This window comes from Clavelina lepadiformis, chromosome 2, assembly GCF_947623445.1.
Source record: "Clavelina lepadiformis chromosome 2, kaClaLepa1.1, whole genome shotgun sequence".
NCBI classification, from domain to species: domain Eukaryota; kingdom Metazoa; phylum Chordata; class Ascidiacea; order Aplousobranchia; family Clavelinidae; genus Clavelina; species Clavelina lepadiformis.
In genome coordinates, this window is record NC_135241.1 from 2,983,841 (window position 1) to 3,001,952 (window position 18,112).

The window sequence follows — 18,112 nt, forward strand, 5'->3', positions numbered from 1 at the left end:
TTGTCGGTAAACCGTGGTAATTTGCCGGTAATTTTTCAGCAACATTTGCGCCTTTTAATCAAGAGCGCGGTAGTATGCAGGAAAGTATGTGGCTAAGCAGCAAGTCGATTCACACATGTCTTAAATCGCTTCATTAAATTAATGAGTGATCCACCACTGTTAGCAAGACCGCGGTACGACACTAACATTTTGAAGCTCTTGTGTACTGCTTTTCTAATATACGGGCATTCTCTAATTTAATTCTGTTTAACTCTAATTTTACAAAATTATGTTCTGAAGAAGATAAGATGTCGATTGTTTTGTGGCCTTCACGCGTTTGCGTGCAACTCCGGCACCGTGGCTGTGGATCAGATTCCAATCCCATACTGGCCATTAGGATGTAGTTTATGCTGAAACGTGAAGATACCGGTATTCCGGGTAATTGTGGGTTGCGTTAAATAAAAGTTTAATTACGTCTAAATCGGATCAAAAATAATAAAGAATCGACGATACGTGCAAAGTGACTAGCAGAGTATGTTTTCTTTTCCTGTTCTGCTGTTTCCGATTTATCTGAACAGATACGGTATAAGGGTCAAAGTTCCAAGATCTATTACGAAATGAAGAAAATTTTCATCCCATGCATATCATCTGAAATGGAGTATTATATTTCTCAATGCAAGAGTAAATAGGCTAACAGTTCAGCGGTACATGCTGTGCATGTTAAATATATTATTTTGATATAGGCCTAAATACCGTGCTAGCGGATTACGGTATGTTTAATCTGCCTGCCATACCGGTACCTAGTGGAAAGTATGGAGATTCATCAACATCTAACGTGCACACCGGATTTTATCTTCACACAAGTTTATAATAAATTAACAAAGAAAAGCCAGTTGTTTAAACGCCAATTTATAATAAGTATGATAAGCCAATATAATAAGCCAGTTTGTTGTGTGCTTAAGGTATTCTTTGTCACTTTAATCAAACTATATCACTTCATATATTTATTTCGGCTGTTAATATCCGTGTTTTAAATGTTAGGGAACATGTCTTCAACATCTTCCAATAGTTTAGCTATTTCATTGTTTGCGTTATTTTGGTTTTAAATTCGTTAAACTTAGCAATTATTTTATGAGTTTGGTGGCCATGCTAACCTACCATCTTATAGCACAATTCTATTATTGCTATCTTGCATGTTTTAAGCCCTTGAGCTTTACCAGTTTTTTCTGCTCGTTAATTGTTCGTGAGCATGTGTTGTATTGTGCTGTAACTACAACGGTTAGCATCTTAACTTTCAATCCGCACAGTTAATGGCGAAAAATAAACAATACAACACAGAAGTAAACAAAGAATTAAGGTTTTAGTGCACGCCATTATGTCAAAAATTGCGTCTTTACCTGCACGATTTCTCGTCGAAAGTTGTCATACTTTCCAGTTAGGTCTGCCTGTTTCTGTACAGACCATAGTGTCAAGTGTTCCACCTGCACAGGCTGCATGTACAAGGTTCATCAACGTGCGTGCCAAGCTTTTTTATCTCCATGATAATTTATTAAATGAACGAAGAAAAACTGGCTGCTTCAAAGCCAATTTATAATAAATAAACAGAGAATGTAGGTTTCACTTTACACCGGCGGTTCCCAAACTTTTCTAAAAATTTTGCCTGGCGGACCCTTCGCAATTATTTTGATATTTCGCAGCCCTATAAAAATCAAAGAATGCTATAGGAAAAATGCAAAAACCACACCAATGAAAGAAAAAGCAAAAACTTTCAAATACGGTAGCGTTTAATGGGATGGGTGCACTTGTTTTGCTGCAATGAAGTCATCAATGTTTGGTTTTGGAGAAAGAGAAAGCTTTATTATCGAATCACAATCATTAAAAAAATTCTCATTGCGGACCCTCTGAAGCTGCTGTACAGACCCCAGTTTGTCCGCAGACCCCAGTTTGGGAACCGCAGCTTTACACCATCATGCCAAATTTGCGTCTTTAAACACAAGAGTTCTTGTTGAAAGCTACTGTACCTTCCAGCCAGGCGTACAGACAACGAAGATCTAGCCTAGGCCTACTCTAAATGAAGTAAACTTTCATCACTGGCATATCATTTCAATTGGAGTGCTAGAAAATATAAGTAAATATCGTAATATTTCTGATGTAAATTGATATGTGAGTACAAGAGTTGTACCGATGTTACTGATGCTGATGAATTGGCGCTTTTCTGGTCTGCATAGTTGTGCAAGAGCACCCTCGCGTGCGATTGTAATTATATTCAGTAGCGCACTTAAGATGCGTTGATACAGTAATAAACACAATAATGTGTGCTTAGCTGCAATTTGTATGCATTTTTCCATGATTTTTAGTAATTTTTGAGCAGACAGGTTGCACAAGCTAAGGTTGCACAATGCACATACAGATAACACTTGCTCAATTAAAAACACCTCTTATAATTAATCATCCTGAACTAAAAAAATTTAAAAAAAAATTGTTCAACACACCCACTGAATTCGCCAAAACGAGTCTTGCAACAGCAACTTTTCAACGATCTGATTTCCACTTGAAAACCATGTTGGAACACCAGCAGCCCCGGTGACGTCACATCTGCTCCACGCACAGTGGTTTTAAAATGTTTTCGCCATGAACTCGTTAACGAAAAAAGATGAGAAATTTCGTTTTCATGTTTACAATCAACCAACTTTTTTTTAGAAAATAATTTGAAAATGACTTAATTTTCCATTTCAGTATTAGCAAAATGTATGGAGTGCGAGTCCAGGGCTATTTTTGTGCGGCACATGAAACAGTGTCGTTTATAATGTGATAAAAACGCACATATACAAAGTAATGATTGAATATGAAGTAGTAACTAAACACATCTTTCACTGTAATTAGACCGAACAGTTTACTTCAGGGATGCAGGAGCATGTATGGAAAAGAGACTGGTTTAATTTGATATTAGAAGATTTGTTTGCTTTATGTTTTGGTCTTGTTCTTGGGTTAGCTGTTGGCTGCATGACTGACACTTAAAATTGTAATAAGTCGTTTTTATTAATGGACTAAACAAGTAAAATGAAAAAAATAAATGCAAACCACCTTTTAGTAAAATCAGGTAAAAATATGCTCGGTAGCCGAGTGGTTCAAGCACTGACATCATCAGGTTGTGTTCTGTGTTCAATATCCAGTGGTGCTACCATTGTAAATGTACCTAATTCAGTTAGCAATGCCCTTGGGCAATTTGTAAATGATGCTTGCTGCTGTTCAGCAGACCCGATGGACTGTTCTAAATTTGGGCAATACTATGTAAAAAACCTAAAACACAAAATGTGGGACAATTGGAACTTGCACAAACGATAGCTCAGTAACCAGGACTGGAGCGATGAGCAATCATTGCTAGGTGTAAGTCGCGCAAAGACTTCCTCAGTCCGAGGTTAAAGAATATCTTAGCAAAATAGGTACATTAAATATAACAATGTTGCATTTCTGACAATGCCACTTAGAAACAAGAAGCTACCTTGTTTGAGGTATTTTTTTTCTTAATTCTTTTCTAATTAGGAAGTGTTTTGTTGCTGTTTTTAGTACATTTGCAGATCTTTTACCATATAATAATTTTTAGAATAAAACATTATTAACATTATATATCTTCTAACTGTAATTTTTACGTTAGTAGAATACATGTTAAAATAATTTTATTTAAGGATTATATGAAACACAAAAGGTTGCTGTATTTTTCCATTAAACGGTTCAAGTCAACGGTTTCCAACATGTCAACTGAGTGTATTAAAGAAAAATCTCAAGAGAAAACCTTAACCTTCACACACAATGAGCAAGTGACCCATATTGGAATACCATGTTGCATCATGCATACACAAACTGGTTGTATTCCCCATTTAACGGAAGAGACCTTGGGCTACTTGGATAAGAAGCTCATTCAAAATATATATCAAGTTCCTTCGCCGTCAGTTATAGATTACCAGGACATTTTGGAGGCAGCCAACACGAACACATTGGAGTGTCTTTGCATGCCAAACACTAGTGTTTTATATGCAACTGTCCAAGACTTTTCTTGTCTGCCGCCAAGTGGTTACAATACAAACAAAACAGTCGCTGTCTGGGGTGCAGGTGGAAAAATTAGTGTAACACCACAAAGTTACATGAAATTAATAGAAGTGCTAAAACCAGACATTTTTCAAGTATTAGCGGATGGTGATGTTTTGAAGGCTGAATCTCGAAAAAGGATCATTAAATCTGTGAACCGATCTGTGCAGTACTTGGATGAATGCATAAAATATCATCAGCAGAGCAAACCTTTGGAAAATTCAAAAATGATATGCATGATTGAAGGCGGTACTAATCTTGATGAACGAAAACGTTGCATGAAATTGATGCTGGAAAAATTGAAAGGTCATGAAGATTGCGTTTGGGGATTTGGCATTGATGCACTACCAAGAGAAAAACATATCAGTGAAGAAACCAAAACAGTTATAAAATTGCTCAATGATGAACTACCTGCAGGCAAACCGTTGTTGGTTCATGGATTTGGTCATCCATTGAACATAATCGATCTAGTTGAAGATGGTGTTAGTGTTTTTGATAGCACCTATGTTACTGAACTTTCTGAAAGCAATCATGCACTTGTCTATGGCATTCCCAGCATTGATTCAAGTTTATCTTTGCAAAATGGTGACGCTAAAACAAATTGTTCAATTGTTGATGTTGATGTTCGAAAGTTTGTAGAAACAATAGACATTTCTGATTCCTGCTTTTCACGTTCATTTGCGCCATTGGTAGAAAATTGTCCATGTTATACGTGTGTTAATCATACCAGGGCATACATACAGCACTTAACTGTTGTAAATGAAATGTTAGCTCCAGTTTTGTTGATGCTACATAATCTTCATCACCATTTAACTTTTTTCTCTGCTGTACGAAATGAACTTAATGCTTGTTCCAATTTGAAAAGCTTTAAGCAAAAATTGATTGCCTTAAATTCCATGCATTAAATTATAGTGCAATTTCTCCATGTTGTACTGGTATTGAATGAATCCTTTTGGTGTAATTGACTCTATTTGTCTTTGCAAAGAAACCTAGAATCAATGTGGTTCTAACATTTTGCTATGGTTGCTGAGGCTTCTTTGATGAAACAACAATCATATCATTTTGCAGCATTAAAAAAGTAAAATAATGGCACTTGCTGTAAGTGCATTGAAGCAACAAATTGAGAAGGCAAAGGAGAGTCTTAAGTCAGTTGATGACAACATTAAGAAGGTGACTGGCCGAGACCCAAATGAAGCAAGGTAAGTTACGCAATAATTATTATTGTTGACAATTAAAAGCATTGAAATAAAAGAAATTGAAAGAAGAACAAAAATGCAGAAAATAGCACTATTGAGTTAAGAATTGCATTTGTTTTTATAACAACTAATTTTACTTCAATTTTTTTAGGCCACTTCCCGACAGGGGCAGGGGTAGAGGAGGTTCCAACTTGGGAAGGTATTGTACATCATACTTAGTCATTATTCTATATTTATAAACAATAATCTTCTGTAGCTTAAATTTCAAACTTACTCCCCAAGTTTCTGTTGGTAATAATGTATGGTTTTGAATGAATTTCATCCTATGCAGTAAATTAGCCTTACTTAGAATATTTGTGTGCTGCCCTTTTATTACACCCTATGATTTCTGAAACAGGCGTCACTATGAAGACCCCAAAGAAATAAAGGAAGAAGAACCAGCGGCAAAGCGGACAGGAGGAATATTTCGCAGGTTTCTACTATTTTGAGCAGATGTCCGCGGTTAGCACAAGTACCACAATAACCAGGTTGTTTATTTTTTCAGGGTTGGTTCTGCACCCAGCGGTGACCAAGGACGAAGAGTCCTCATCTCACGGCGCCATTCTCAAAAGCAACAACAGGAAAGTGAAAACGAAGATGATGAAGATGACGTCGTGAAAGTGAGCTACCTTCTTGTCCTGTTGAACTTCATCTAGTCATGTTTTCTGCTTGCATCTATATAATTTACTTCTGACAAAGTTCTGTAAATTATTCCTTATGTTTCCCATTTTTATCAGCCCAAAGTGCAATCGTCTGTCATTTCAACTGCAAAATCAGTTACGAAAAGTGAAGTGATTTCGGCTCAGAACGTTGATGAAAAAGGGAAAGCTCGGTATGACAAGGCCTTAATGTGTCATTGCACAATTTAACTTTGTTTTATTGGAAAGAAATGCAAATGATGTATAATGTAGCTGTACAAAAATTTAACTTACTTGTAGAAATCGAAGGATGTTTGGAATGCTCCTGGGTACCCTTGCAAGGTTTCAATCAGACGAAAGCAAAGCAGATCATTTTGTAAGTCCTGTTTGATTCTGATTTTCCGATGAATTTACATGAAACACAAGATAGCACAAAGAATATTTTGATACTTGCATGGCACCAAGCAGTTGGTCTGAAGATGTGTAATTCGTTGTACGAACGGTACAATATAGAATACATGCAACCATAACCGACTATAAAGCAGCCAACACCATAATACATTATTAACATTAAGATAATAATAACAACATCAATACAGGCTAAGCAGGAACAGAGAAGAACGGAAATTGAGCAGCGACTGGAAGAAGCGTCGGCGGAGGAACGAAAGAAGGCGGCTGCAGAACGGAGGGGACTTTACACGGAGCGTCGAAGCCAGCAGAGGAAAATCTTGCTATTGGAGCAGAAAGTTGCTCTAGCAGGAGAGGTGTGGAATATACTATTGAGTGCTTTCATTGGCATTGAATAGGGATGCACAATACAGAATATTGTCCGAGAATACTTTGAAAATTAAAAAGTTGAAACCTGAACATTGCTTTTCCTTACCTTTTGTTACGGTAGCTCATTTAAGAGGACAGTTGTCAAATGGATATAATGTGGATCAGTGCATGACGACTAACGCATGCAGAGCTTGGCTTTGCAATTTAAAATCGGAATTTATTTATGAAAGGAAACTGATCCCTAGGATTCCAAAAAATGTATGAAAATTGAAATCCTTGACATTTGCTTCTGTAGGATTCGTTATCTTAAAATTTGCATCCCAGATATTGACATTTTTATTGACCTTTCTCAGCCTCAATTTTATTTTTATTTTTTTCTATTCAATGTACGGTAAACTATTTTGAGTTTTGATAATTAAACTGATTTTAATGATAATCTTATTTAGTTTGAGGATTGGGAAAAAGAGTGGAAACAAAAGGCAAAATTCTTGATCACAAAAACTCACCCACCGGTGTTCTTCCTGCCGAAGGATACAACAGGTCGCACCATAAGAGCATTAAAAGAAACTGAGAAGACAATTGAAGGTAATTTGGTGGCACCTGAATGATCTGCGTCCTACTGTAATCCAAAAAGTTTGTCTTACAGGAACTCGTAGTGCGCTGCTGCATGGAAATACCAAAACAACTTTATATAATTTTTCTTATAATTTCAGAGAAAATTGAAGAGAGCAGAATTTCAATGGAAAAGACATTGGCGGACATTGATCATGAAATAGAGTTATTAGATAAGGAAATCAAGGGGGGCAATGTAGAATCCACTAATGGGGGCCATACAAACGCCGATATCAAAATACGCGGCAGAATGGGTGATAAAAATATAGATGAGGCCGTCGATGACCTCACAGAGGAACCGAACGTCGATATACAAGTTGAGTCCGACGCAGAGGAAAATAATAAAATGGGTGACGTTTCGGAGAGTGATGAGGGAAACGAAGGTAAGGATAATTCACGCGGGGCCGAACCAAGGGGGGAAGGTGATGTAGTAAAACACGAAGGTTTACAAGTGGAAATCGATGTTGGTAAGTCGGGTGATGCGGGCAACGATATTGTTATAAAGCAGGAAGCAGAAGCATTAGAAAATGCCACTGGCCACCCTAATGATGACACTGATGCTCAAGAAAGTAAGAAGGAACCATCGGGTGATACAGGGACGCCTGATGCAAATGAGGTGGAGGTGAAAGAAGAGAGAAATGAAAGTGATGAAGAGGAACCTTCCTCGAAACGATCGGGAGATCCTGAATCTGATGATGACCGGAGCAAGAGTAACTTCGATAGCGGCAGTGAACGCGAAGCTCCTGGCAAGCTCGAAGCAATGGATGTAAGTGGTCAAAGTTCAGATAGCGGGGAAAGTGCAGACGAACGTGCAAAATCGCATGAACACACTTCTGATTCGAATGATGATGTTTCGCAAAATGATTGTCAAACAAAAACCTCATCTGCAGAAGAGGGAAGCCCAGGAAAAGCTCCAAAATCGGCGGAAGGCTCTAGCAGTGATGCGGAATCTGATGAAAATAGAAGCTCTCATGAAGACGAAATCCAATCAGAATCAGCTAAAGAACAAAACACAGAGTCCATTGAGTATGTTGTGCCTAGTCCTTCGAAAAAGTCTGCTTCCGAAAAGCCAAAGGATCACAGAATTGAGTCATCTTCATTTCCTGCCAAAGCTAGCAATCTAGATAAGAGTGATTCTGCTGATGAAGAGCAAAGTCATGCAGTGTACAGAAAAACATCTTCTGGAAGAAAAAAGTCCAGTAGTTCTAAACAGTCTGGATCTGATGATTCCGGACAAGAAAGTCATGATGAAGAACGTAAACAACCTGCCAAGGAAAAGCTTTCAAAGGATGAGGATGGTAGAAGATCCAGAAAGAGATCTCCAGGTGCCAACTCTCACAGTAGACAACGCAGTGATTCAAGAAGAGGCGGGGAGAAATCGAGGCAACATCGTAGTCGCAGTCCTGCCAAAGGAAAGGAATCTCGTAGAAGAACTTCATACCGCAGTTCGACACCAAAGAGAACATCTTCAAGAAGAAGTCCCAGTCCAAAAAGAGCCAGATCAAGAAGGAGTCCAAGTCCCAGAAGGCATTCCTCCAGAAGAAGTCGTAGTCCATATGCTTCTCGTTCAGAACGTGACAGAAAGCAGGAAAAGGAACGACTTCAGAAGCGTCGTAAAGCTTCCAAATCATCCTCTTCATCGGAAACTTCATCTTCTGAAGAGGAATCACCAGTAAAAGTGCAGAAAAGGAAAAAAATAGACTCTCAGAAGTTGTCTGGAAGGCGAGCAGAAAGCCATGACCAGCGTCGTCGTCGTCAACTGTCGTCCCAGTCAGAATCCAGCTCTTCATCAGATAGTGACAGCTCTTCATCATCATCGGATGCTCCAAGTCCTCCGAGAAGCAAAAAAAGTCGAAGAAAGTCTCCTGATAGCCACACCCATAGCACAAGTGGTTCACGTAGAAGGCGTTGATATTTATCGACACGAGAAGACGCACACCATAATCATCCCACGATGTCATTGCTAAGGCACAAACTCTGATGCAGAGGTTCCTTCCACAAAATTTATGATTATCCATGCTGTCAATTAAGGTTTAATTTTACGCAAAGGCAGTGTAATCATTGATGAGCCCGGGCATTTTCTGATGCTTGCTGCATTTTGTGTTCTTGTTTAATTGTAATCCTCGAGCATTTTTTTTAATTTTATGAAAGTCTTATTATGGCCATGGTAGCTGAAAAACGCTCTCGATTACTTTTTAATGTGTCGTATAATATCAATGCTCATCATTTAGTACTGGTTGCATTGCATGAATGTGTAGTTGTACATTGAGATATTCATAGGGTTATGTTACCCATGCCTGATGTTGATGTAATAAATTTGGCATCGGAGTTAAACTAAGTCAAACTTTCCAAGATTTATCAGTCGTAGCTTATGAGATACCTGTACTATGTCAAAAAGTTTAAGTAAAAAACAATCAAATAGAATCCATTTTGAGAATTATTGACATTCTACTACAGAATTTCGTGGAAATCTTTTTCTGGGATGCTTTGAAAGTCGTTTGTTTTTGTTCAGGTTCCTTATGTGTAGGTGAATAGTTCTTTAACTTGTTTAGGGTGCTGAATCCGATAAGTATGATACCTGTATAAGCGTTCAACAAACACTTCAATATAATTAAGAAACATATATACTGCACATCATACACACACGATGTGTGTAGTGACTTACGCCCACAAACGCAGTCTAAGAACCCCTGGTATAGGTTGTTTGAGAAATTCTGATAAACATTTGGTGGAATATTTTATTGGAACTGGTCGTGATGATGAAATGATTACACAGAAAGTGAACAACTTGAAATCAAACCATGCATATTTCATGATGAACAGACATTCTGTCAAAATTTTGAAAGCATCAAGAAGTCAGCAATACAGTTGCAATAAGCAGAAAAACAAAGTGCAAATTCATTAACAAATACTGCAGTAAAATGACAATTGCACAAATCACAAATGTAGTTCAGTAACACAGCCCAATATGATTACACTGGACATAATCAGCCAAATTTCAGTGTACATGCTTCCTTTGCTTGGACTGATCATTGTAAGTAACTGTGTAAAAAATCTCTCTTGAGAATAAAATAGTTGCGTTAAACAAAAAAAGAAACTGATGTATGTTAAAAATGCAAAACCATGTATTTATTGCACAATGTATCTTCAAGGTTGTAGGGGCAGTGAAGCCAATTCCAGTCTCTTTTTGGGTCATACTCCTTCAAGTTAGAATTACTGGTTGACAAACTGTTCAAAGACCACAGCCTATACCTTGCTGACTTTCCTTGTTTTCCATACAAGTAGATTAAAGATGTGTTGATATTTTCTCCATCTTGCAGGGCAAGTTTATCAGCCAAATTTTCTTGAAACCACTGGCTATCAATAATTTTGACTAAATTGGGCAATTTTTTATGAAATTGTAAGTGGTTATCATCAAAAGTCTTCTTTTTACTCCCAATAACTGCACCTGCAAATATATATCTTGAGAAAACATCTTTTATGGTGATAACGTGAGCGCAACAATCACAGATTACCTGTAATAATTGCCCAATGGGCTCTGTGGCCACGCTGTAAACAGGGCTCAAAATTTCTATCGTTGTCGTAAGGTACAATGAGTGGATGGCCACAAAGAAGGTTAGTCAGGATTGTGTGGGCGTTGTGCTTCATTTCGGTATCATAGATTGTAACTTCACAGCGGTATAAATTTCTCGCCAACACTGCCATGTCATACACTGCAAGACATGCAACATTTTACTTAAAAATATGCACACGCAGTTTGGTAGTTTAATACTTCAGTATGGTGACACTTTTTCAGAAGTAACCTGAAAACATTTCCCCCTGCTTCGTAAATCCAAGTTTAATTGCTGCTTGCAAAATGTCATTGTTAGTATACTGTGGTACTGAAGACCTACACTTTTCCAGCATATGTCCAGCCATGCTTAATGCAACCAGACCACACCTTAAAACAAAAGGTTCAGAGGTAGCAAAATTGCTATGAAGCATGTTTTATGATATGATGAAATTCAACATGTTTCACAATATGCTTAGAATGCAAATGCAGTAATTTAGCAGTTTTTATGAAGCATGCGCATTCAAAATGCACTGACACTGTTTAAACATCGTTTGCAAAAACTGATGCATATTCTACTTCAATACATTGTGGTAAACCAGATTGGAAAGTGTGTGGGGATAAAAATTAACTGCATGTTCAATGGCTATTGTTTCATCTCGATTGCGTGTGGGATTTCTCACGCAAAATCGCAAACCTTCCAATCTGGGTAGTATACAGATCTATTACAAAGAATGCATTATATACATTGGTCTTCTGTATCCTTGCAAAACGGAAGGGACCGGTGTATTGAAGGTGTACCAATGTAATGGGCTGCGGATATAAGATTGCCTGTGACAAAAAGATAACATAACATACAGTACTACTGGTCATACTGAAACTAAACATTTTAAACCAAATTTTTGCTAAAATTTGACAAGCTCTAACAGATATTACCGTCTATCAACATCTTCTATTAATTTCAAACATAACTGCCTTTCTTCATCAGGAGATTTTTCTTTGGAGTTTTCTACCAGTCCAGCAGATTTGAATGCAAATGCAGGATATCGTGGCACATTTGTATGTTGAGCATAAACATCATTTTGCATTGCACTGCTTCACGCTAATTTCACAATACCCTATCATTTGCCGCTAACCTTCACATATTAGTTCGCAATTCAAGTACTACATTCAATACGTTATATCTGTCACTACCGATAGAAGTATTGTGATTGGCAGTAAGCTTAGTACTGTTCTGTACCATGACAGTATTTTACAAAATACTACCGAAACCGACAAGTATATTTCCTCAGTGTATTTTAGATAGTTTAGACTTTCATTACCGTATATTATTGCAAAAGGACAATCTACAATTATAACTATTTACAATTACATTGACGAATTTATTTCACAAAAAAGTGTTGAAAATGTTCCATGGTTACTCTAGGTGCCATACTGGTAGGTACCATAGTAGGCTATTTACTGCTGGAGTACTGCAGTGAAAGGCTAACAAGAAAAAATACGATGCCCTTCTGTTTTCTAAAAATTGCAATTGTTTTGCAAAAATGACGTATAGTTTATTTACAAACAGGAGTTTTGCTTTGATTTAAGGAACGAAATGGCACCACGCAGGCCCAAGAAAATATTCGAAAAGCCGAAAGTGAACGCACCCAAGAAACGCAAAGCAAAATTAACAAAATCGAAACCAAAAAAGGTGAATCTATTACAGTTACACGTTGGTGATATAGCAGTGAGCTTCTGTGTGATTATAATGGCGAGTTTCTAGCAATATGTTGTAACTACTTTGGTCAAAGTAAGTTTTTTGTTAATATAGCATTGTTTGTAACTTCAGTTTATCAACTCAATATGGAAAAATCCGGAATTTATTTCACAACTACGCAGCAAATTAGATGTACTAGTAAAGCAACGACAAAAAGAAGAAGCCTCGACGGTGGACGAAATTCAGGTTTACTTCAATTTTCTACAAGATTACTTCACTTGTAGGCTACAAGATAAAGTAGATTAGATAAGTTCTGTAGCATGATTAATTTTTGCTCAGTTCAGTCATTGGTCGCCTATTTAGTTGTTTGGATCATTTCTAGACCTCGGATGATTCTTTATTTGTTCCGAGCACTTCTTACGACGACTCAACTGAAATTGATGACAGTATGCCATCTCTGCCGAGCTTGTGTTGTGAGAAGGAAGAAAGCGAAATCACACTTCTTCACTCTTCTGAGGTTAAAAAAATTGGTGTCACGGCTTCAAAGTTATCTCAATTTAACGATATATCTGTTTATACGGCAATAAGATGTAGGTCTAAACATTAGACAATAAGTTTAGCTTTTTCTTTAGGTTGAGCAATTTACTCATCGTCATAAAGCTCTTGCAACAATCCATAATCAGTTAGTGGGGCTGGAAGTTAAATTCCAAAAAGAGATCTTCGACTTGGAGAGAATGTACATAGAAAACTACTATCAACCTCTTCTCCTTCTTCGGCACACAATACTCAATTTAAACTCTAAGTAATTGTTTTCTTGGAAGCAAATCAGTCGTTTTAAAGTTTCCTTGCAAGCAAGCTGCTAAACTATAGGCTGAAAGTTGTGCGATGTGAATCGGCATTTCTTTGCTCTTTCAGACGTAGTTGCAAAACAAGAGATGAAAAGGAAGTGCTGGAGGCATGTAGATCAGTCTTTTCGACAGAAATGAACAAGCTAATAGAACTAAAAGTTCACATGCGGAGCCTTCTTTCAGCAGGTAAGATAAATCTGTTGTTTGATGCCAATTAGGCTATATTTATGTCAGTTTCACTTTGCCGCCTAATCGTTATTGGTACCATTATATTACTGAGAGGAATATGAATCATTTTTAATTTTTTTGAAGATTTAAGACAGACTGAAAAACCAATCGAAGATTTTTGGCTCAAAGTGCTTCTTCATTCGCCGCCTCTCGTTCGTGACTTGATCCAACCAATTGAAGTCGATGCTCTGCGTTATCTGGATGATATATCAACTCATTGCATTGCTCGTCCCTCTGGGTTTTCTTCCACTTCTGATGAACTGGACCAACACTGTACGTTAAACAACAAGTGCATTTGTAAAGTCACTCTGACACCACCGTAGCGTATATGCCTTAACGTTTATATCTTAGAGCGCGATACAAACGGCGTGGTTTGGAAAGTTTCCTTCCCGATAAAATTTCTCAAAGATGATTCAATACCACTGTTTTTATTTAGAGTAGGTGAAGAGACAAGAGGATTTGAAATTCGTTTTGAATTTCGACTCAATCCTTACTTTGCGAACAAAACCCTTTTCAAACGTTACGTAATAGAGCTACTTCCCGAAGACGAAGATTATGTGTCGATGGTAACTAACGCAAACAAGAAGAAGCCACCTGACGCATTTACAGACGCTGATCTTTCCCTAGATGAGCAAGGTTTAGAAAAAGTTATCCAAGCACATAAAGGATATATGTGACACGGTCGTTGACAATACTGCGTTTACATAGGTAGCCAAATGGACAACACCAAATGTGAAAGTAATGGGCAAGGGTTCGATGTGGGAATCGCGAAGCTTTTGAATTACAAAGGACCCCAAGTGGTAGCCATCGAAGGTTGCGGACAGATCTATTGGAAAACCAACGGTAGGTTTCAATGATATGTAAGAATAAAAAAGCTGATGCTGATTATCTTCTAGCATACACCTGATGAAGCAAGCTTATAATGTTTGCGAAAGCTCGTGTGGCAGAATTAAAATTATAAGTTAACTCTATAAAGTGCCACCTTATATTCTGTTTTCATATGTTAGAATTAAAATAAGATTTTCTAATCATAGCTGTTTTTTTACCTTAGTCATATGTATATTTACATTGGCTTCTTTGGCGTCATTGCTCGCATACGGTAAATAATGTAACTTTTGTGCATTACTGTAGCATGCATGACGTCATCGGCTTCAGCAGATATCCGGTTGTCTTCCACAACACCTAATACATTTTTCTGCTTCTTGCAAACTAGTTGGGTTGCCGAACCGTTTGAACGCCACGAAAACATTGAAAAGTAAGTAATACAACTAGCAATGACGGTTTTTGTTGTCACTCAAAACAGACTTTGACTTGAAGTGTAAAAAGAAAATTAAAAGTTTCTTGAAATCTTCTAAAAAATTTTTCCTATTTTGCAAACATTTTAATTGTTTATAAGTTGCAATAATTTTTTTTCTAATTTCCAGCGATTACCGGATAGGCACATACATTCGTGACGTAATAATACCACGGGCGTACGCAATTTACTTTCAACCACCAGACAATCATATAAGCCAGCCAAGCAAGACAGGTAGATCTCATGAGGTAGAAATTGTTTTTAGATTAACCAGGTTTTCAGCGTTGTCTCTTAAAATTAATGCAGAGTTTGTGGCCGAAAATCAACCTGAGGATTTTCTCAGAGCAACGGTGCCGGAGAAACAAACATCTCGCTCTGCATCCTGTGCTGATGAAGAGGAAATTTGTGAGACTAAAATCCCTGTTCAAGAGATTCCACCGGATGAAATCCAAGCCAGAAAATCATCGTCTCCTAGGAAAAGATTTTCGCTTCCACGACCACAGGATCTCATGCGAGATTATAACGATTCCAATAACGAAGTACCATTGGCAGATTCAACCACACAGCACGCAAATGATTTCGTGCAAACAGAGGATCGGCTGATTAGAAATAGACCTTCGCACAGAATTCAAGAGAATCCAATATCATCACGGAAATTACTAAACAAGATGACTATGCAGAATGCAAACGACTTCGCCCAAATTGATGATCGACAGATTACAAATCGATCTTCAGTACCGATGTTTGAAGAACTGAACGAAAACGAGCCTGGTTTTAACCCAGAAGCCGTAATGTCCAATGTCTTTCTCAAAAATGATGCAGACGTTGACATTGATGACGACGTAAATGTAGCTGTGGACGTAGATGATGACGTAGATAATAATGTTGATGTTGACGTTGATGATGAAGTAATCTGCGATAACATTGACGTGGACGATGAAGTCATTTGCCATAACGTAGATGTTGATGACGAAATCCCGTTTTTAAACTCAGCTCTAGAACAAGGAATCAGACCTCATGGCGTTAATGGCCAAAGAGGCTCATTGCAATTCGGGACTGACCCTTTCAGTCAAAAACCACAATCGAAATTTTCGCATCCCTTTAACCGTGACCTAATTCGACAATACGGCAAGGTAGACAATGACGTCATCCTCCCAGAAAATGCTCCTTCTATCCAGACTTGCAACAACCGATTCTGTAACACCGATAAAAGCGCGATAACTTCTGCAACGCAGTACCCATTCATCCAGAACCTCTTTCAGAAAAATGCGTCGACTTCTCACAACTTCTGTGACCCAAGCCTCACAAAAGCAGCCGGGTCTTATCCAAGTGAGGACTCCAATGTTTGTCAATCTGTGGCCGATTCTCGAAAGCGGATGGCCGATATTGTCAATAAAGTGAACAGCTTGTTAAAGGAAGGTAATGTCTTGAAAGTCGCTCTACAACGCAATAAGTACGACACTTCATTGAGCCCTAAAACGGTTTTGATTTATTTGCTTAATACGTTTGTTTACATGTCTTCAGTCACCGGCGTGATAATTGAGATTGTTTTAAAGAATGTTTAAAACATCTGCCAAAGCTTCTACACAATACCTTAGTGTGACAAGCAAGATTATTTTACCTAAAGTGTTCATAATTTTGCGAATTCCAGGGTATCACGGAAAACCGTCTTTTCATCGTGCTGCAAATCCTCCAAAAGTTTTGAACAGCTCAGTGAATCGTATGTTTGACAGCGTCATTGAAGATGCTATTCATCTAAACAGAGTAAAGATGTATGAAGATGGAAGCGACCTGCCTACCTCGGTGGGGGCCCCATCCCATCTCGGCGACGTGGCAGACGATGAAAACTGCTGGTAGGCGAATGTCTGTTTCAGGTTTCACTTCCGCATTTTGCATTTTATCTCTTCTGACTGGTCTTCTTTGGAACCCTTTGTGATTTTGTTTGTGCAGGTCGGATTGCGGCAGACCAAGTATAAACAGAGCCTTTGCCCGTATTAAATACGACATGAAGAACAAAACTGGAAACGAGTAAATCTTAACTTATATTTTAATTCCATGATTGGGCATTTTGTAGTTTTTAAAAACTTGTCCGGTGACAGGACTAACTTAGTCTACGACATTTTCAGAGAATCAAACACCACTGTCACCCAAGAGCAGTTGCCCAGCAGTTCTCATTCTTCCCAAACGAAATGCCAAAAAGAAAGAGTGAAATTTCGCAAGGTTTCTCCATACCCAAGCGACGGAGAAGTGGATGACAGTGACATATTGAGCACCTCGCAGCACACACCGATTGATACAGAAGGTACGGATCCTTCTGAATCGAATGCAAAATAGTTATGATAACTGCAACTTATTTTTATTGAGATATTAACATCGTGTACCATAACAACAGTGTCTTGAACATTACAAAACTTCATGCAACGATTTCTAAGGATAGACTTCAGACGGATTTCTGACTCCGGAGTTTGTTTTAGAACTAAATATTAGCCTTCTAAGTCCTTGTTATAATGACGTAGACGGCCATGCTGTCAATGTTTCCACCCCCTCTTCGACGTCAGTCAGTGACAACGAATCTTCGAACACGCTTAAATGCTTCAACTACAAAGTTAAGACAAAGAGATCTTACGACAACTTCCTAAAATCGACGACAAGTAGCGAAAATAACGACACTAGTGGCGCTCCGTTCTGTTCAAGTGGAGGTAGGCCTAGTTAGTAGTGTTTAAAAAATAATAAAAAAAATCTGTGAGTAAATTGTGACAATTAAGTTTTAGATAGTTTATATAAAATAATTACCGTTGCGGAAAGATTCTTAAGACTTATTTTAAAGTTTTGTGGCTGGATTAGTCTTCCAAATTTGACTAGAGACAGTTTGTAAATAATATATACATGTAGTGCTATATCAAGCAGTTTAATAATTTTTTACAGTTCCAAAACGGGAGTCAACATCGAAAAACACGATAAAACAAACGGAACCGGAAATTGATGATTACGACAGTGAGGCACCACCACCTGTCGATGAGAATGTTGCTAGTTGCAAGCAACAGTGATGTCATAAAGAAAATGTTTTACCTTTATCAATAGACCTTCATATAAATATTTTAATTTAACTACGCTTCAAGTGGTCAGTTGTTTATGCAATATCCAACGCAAGGAGCGCTATTTCTAT

The 18,112-nt window shown here is 37.8% G+C and overlaps 4 protein-coding genes across 4 annotated transcripts; 3 read left to right on the plus strand and 1 right to left on the minus strand.

Moving 5' to 3' along the window:
* Window positions 1-365: 365 nt before the first annotated feature.
* Window positions 366-5,133, plus strand: LOC143447103 (queuine tRNA-ribosyltransferase accessory subunit 2-like). Its single transcript, XM_076947037.1, has one exon. The coding sequence runs from the start codon at window positions 3,672-3,674 to the stop codon at window positions 4,968-4,970; it is 1,299 nt and encodes a 432-aa protein (XP_076803152.1). The 5' UTR covers window positions 366-3,671; the 3' UTR covers window positions 4,971-5,133.
* Window positions 5,054-9,665, plus strand: LOC143447102 (uncharacterized). The gene is made up of 9 exons (XM_076947036.1): window positions 5,054-5,264; window positions 5,413-5,460; window positions 5,659-5,733; window positions 5,806-5,920; window positions 6,038-6,132; window positions 6,239-6,314; window positions 6,538-6,702; window positions 7,162-7,300; window positions 7,429-9,665. Exons 1-9 carry the CDS (start codon window positions 5,152-5,154, stop codon window positions 9,237-9,239), a joined length of 2,637 nt encoding a protein of 878 aa, XP_076803151.1. The 5' UTR covers window positions 5,054-5,151; the 3' UTR covers window positions 9,240-9,665.
* Window positions 9,666-10,051: 386 nt separating this feature from the next.
* On the minus strand, window positions 10,052-12,209 carry LOC143447106 (actin maturation protease-like). Its single transcript, XM_076947041.1, has 5 exons — window positions 11,814-12,209; window positions 11,625-11,708; window positions 11,131-11,267; window positions 10,843-11,040; window positions 10,052-10,775 (listed from the first exon to the last, which is right to left on the minus strand). The coding sequence occupies exons 1-5, from the start codon at window positions 11,963-11,965 to the stop codon at window positions 10,435-10,437; spliced, it is 912 nt and encodes a 303-aa protein (XP_076803156.1). The 5' UTR covers window positions 11,966-12,209; the 3' UTR covers window positions 10,052-10,434.
* Window positions 12,210-12,351: 142 nt separating this feature from the next.
* Window positions 12,352-18,041, plus strand: LOC143447101 (uncharacterized). The gene is made up of 16 exons (XM_076947035.1): window positions 12,352-12,570; window positions 12,709-12,822; window positions 12,959-13,093; window positions 13,209-13,378; window positions 13,492-13,610; window positions 13,737-13,925; window positions 14,094-14,288; window positions 14,361-14,495; window positions 14,784-14,907; window positions 15,077-15,180; window positions 15,253-16,365; window positions 16,598-16,799; window positions 16,897-16,974; window positions 17,073-17,248; window positions 17,463-17,645; window positions 17,872-18,041. Exons 1-16 carry the CDS (start codon window positions 12,475-12,477, stop codon window positions 17,991-17,993), a joined length of 3,255 nt encoding a protein of 1,084 aa, XP_076803150.1. The 5' UTR covers window positions 12,352-12,474; the 3' UTR covers window positions 17,994-18,041.
* The last annotated feature ends 71 nt before the right edge of the window (window positions 18,042-18,112 follow it).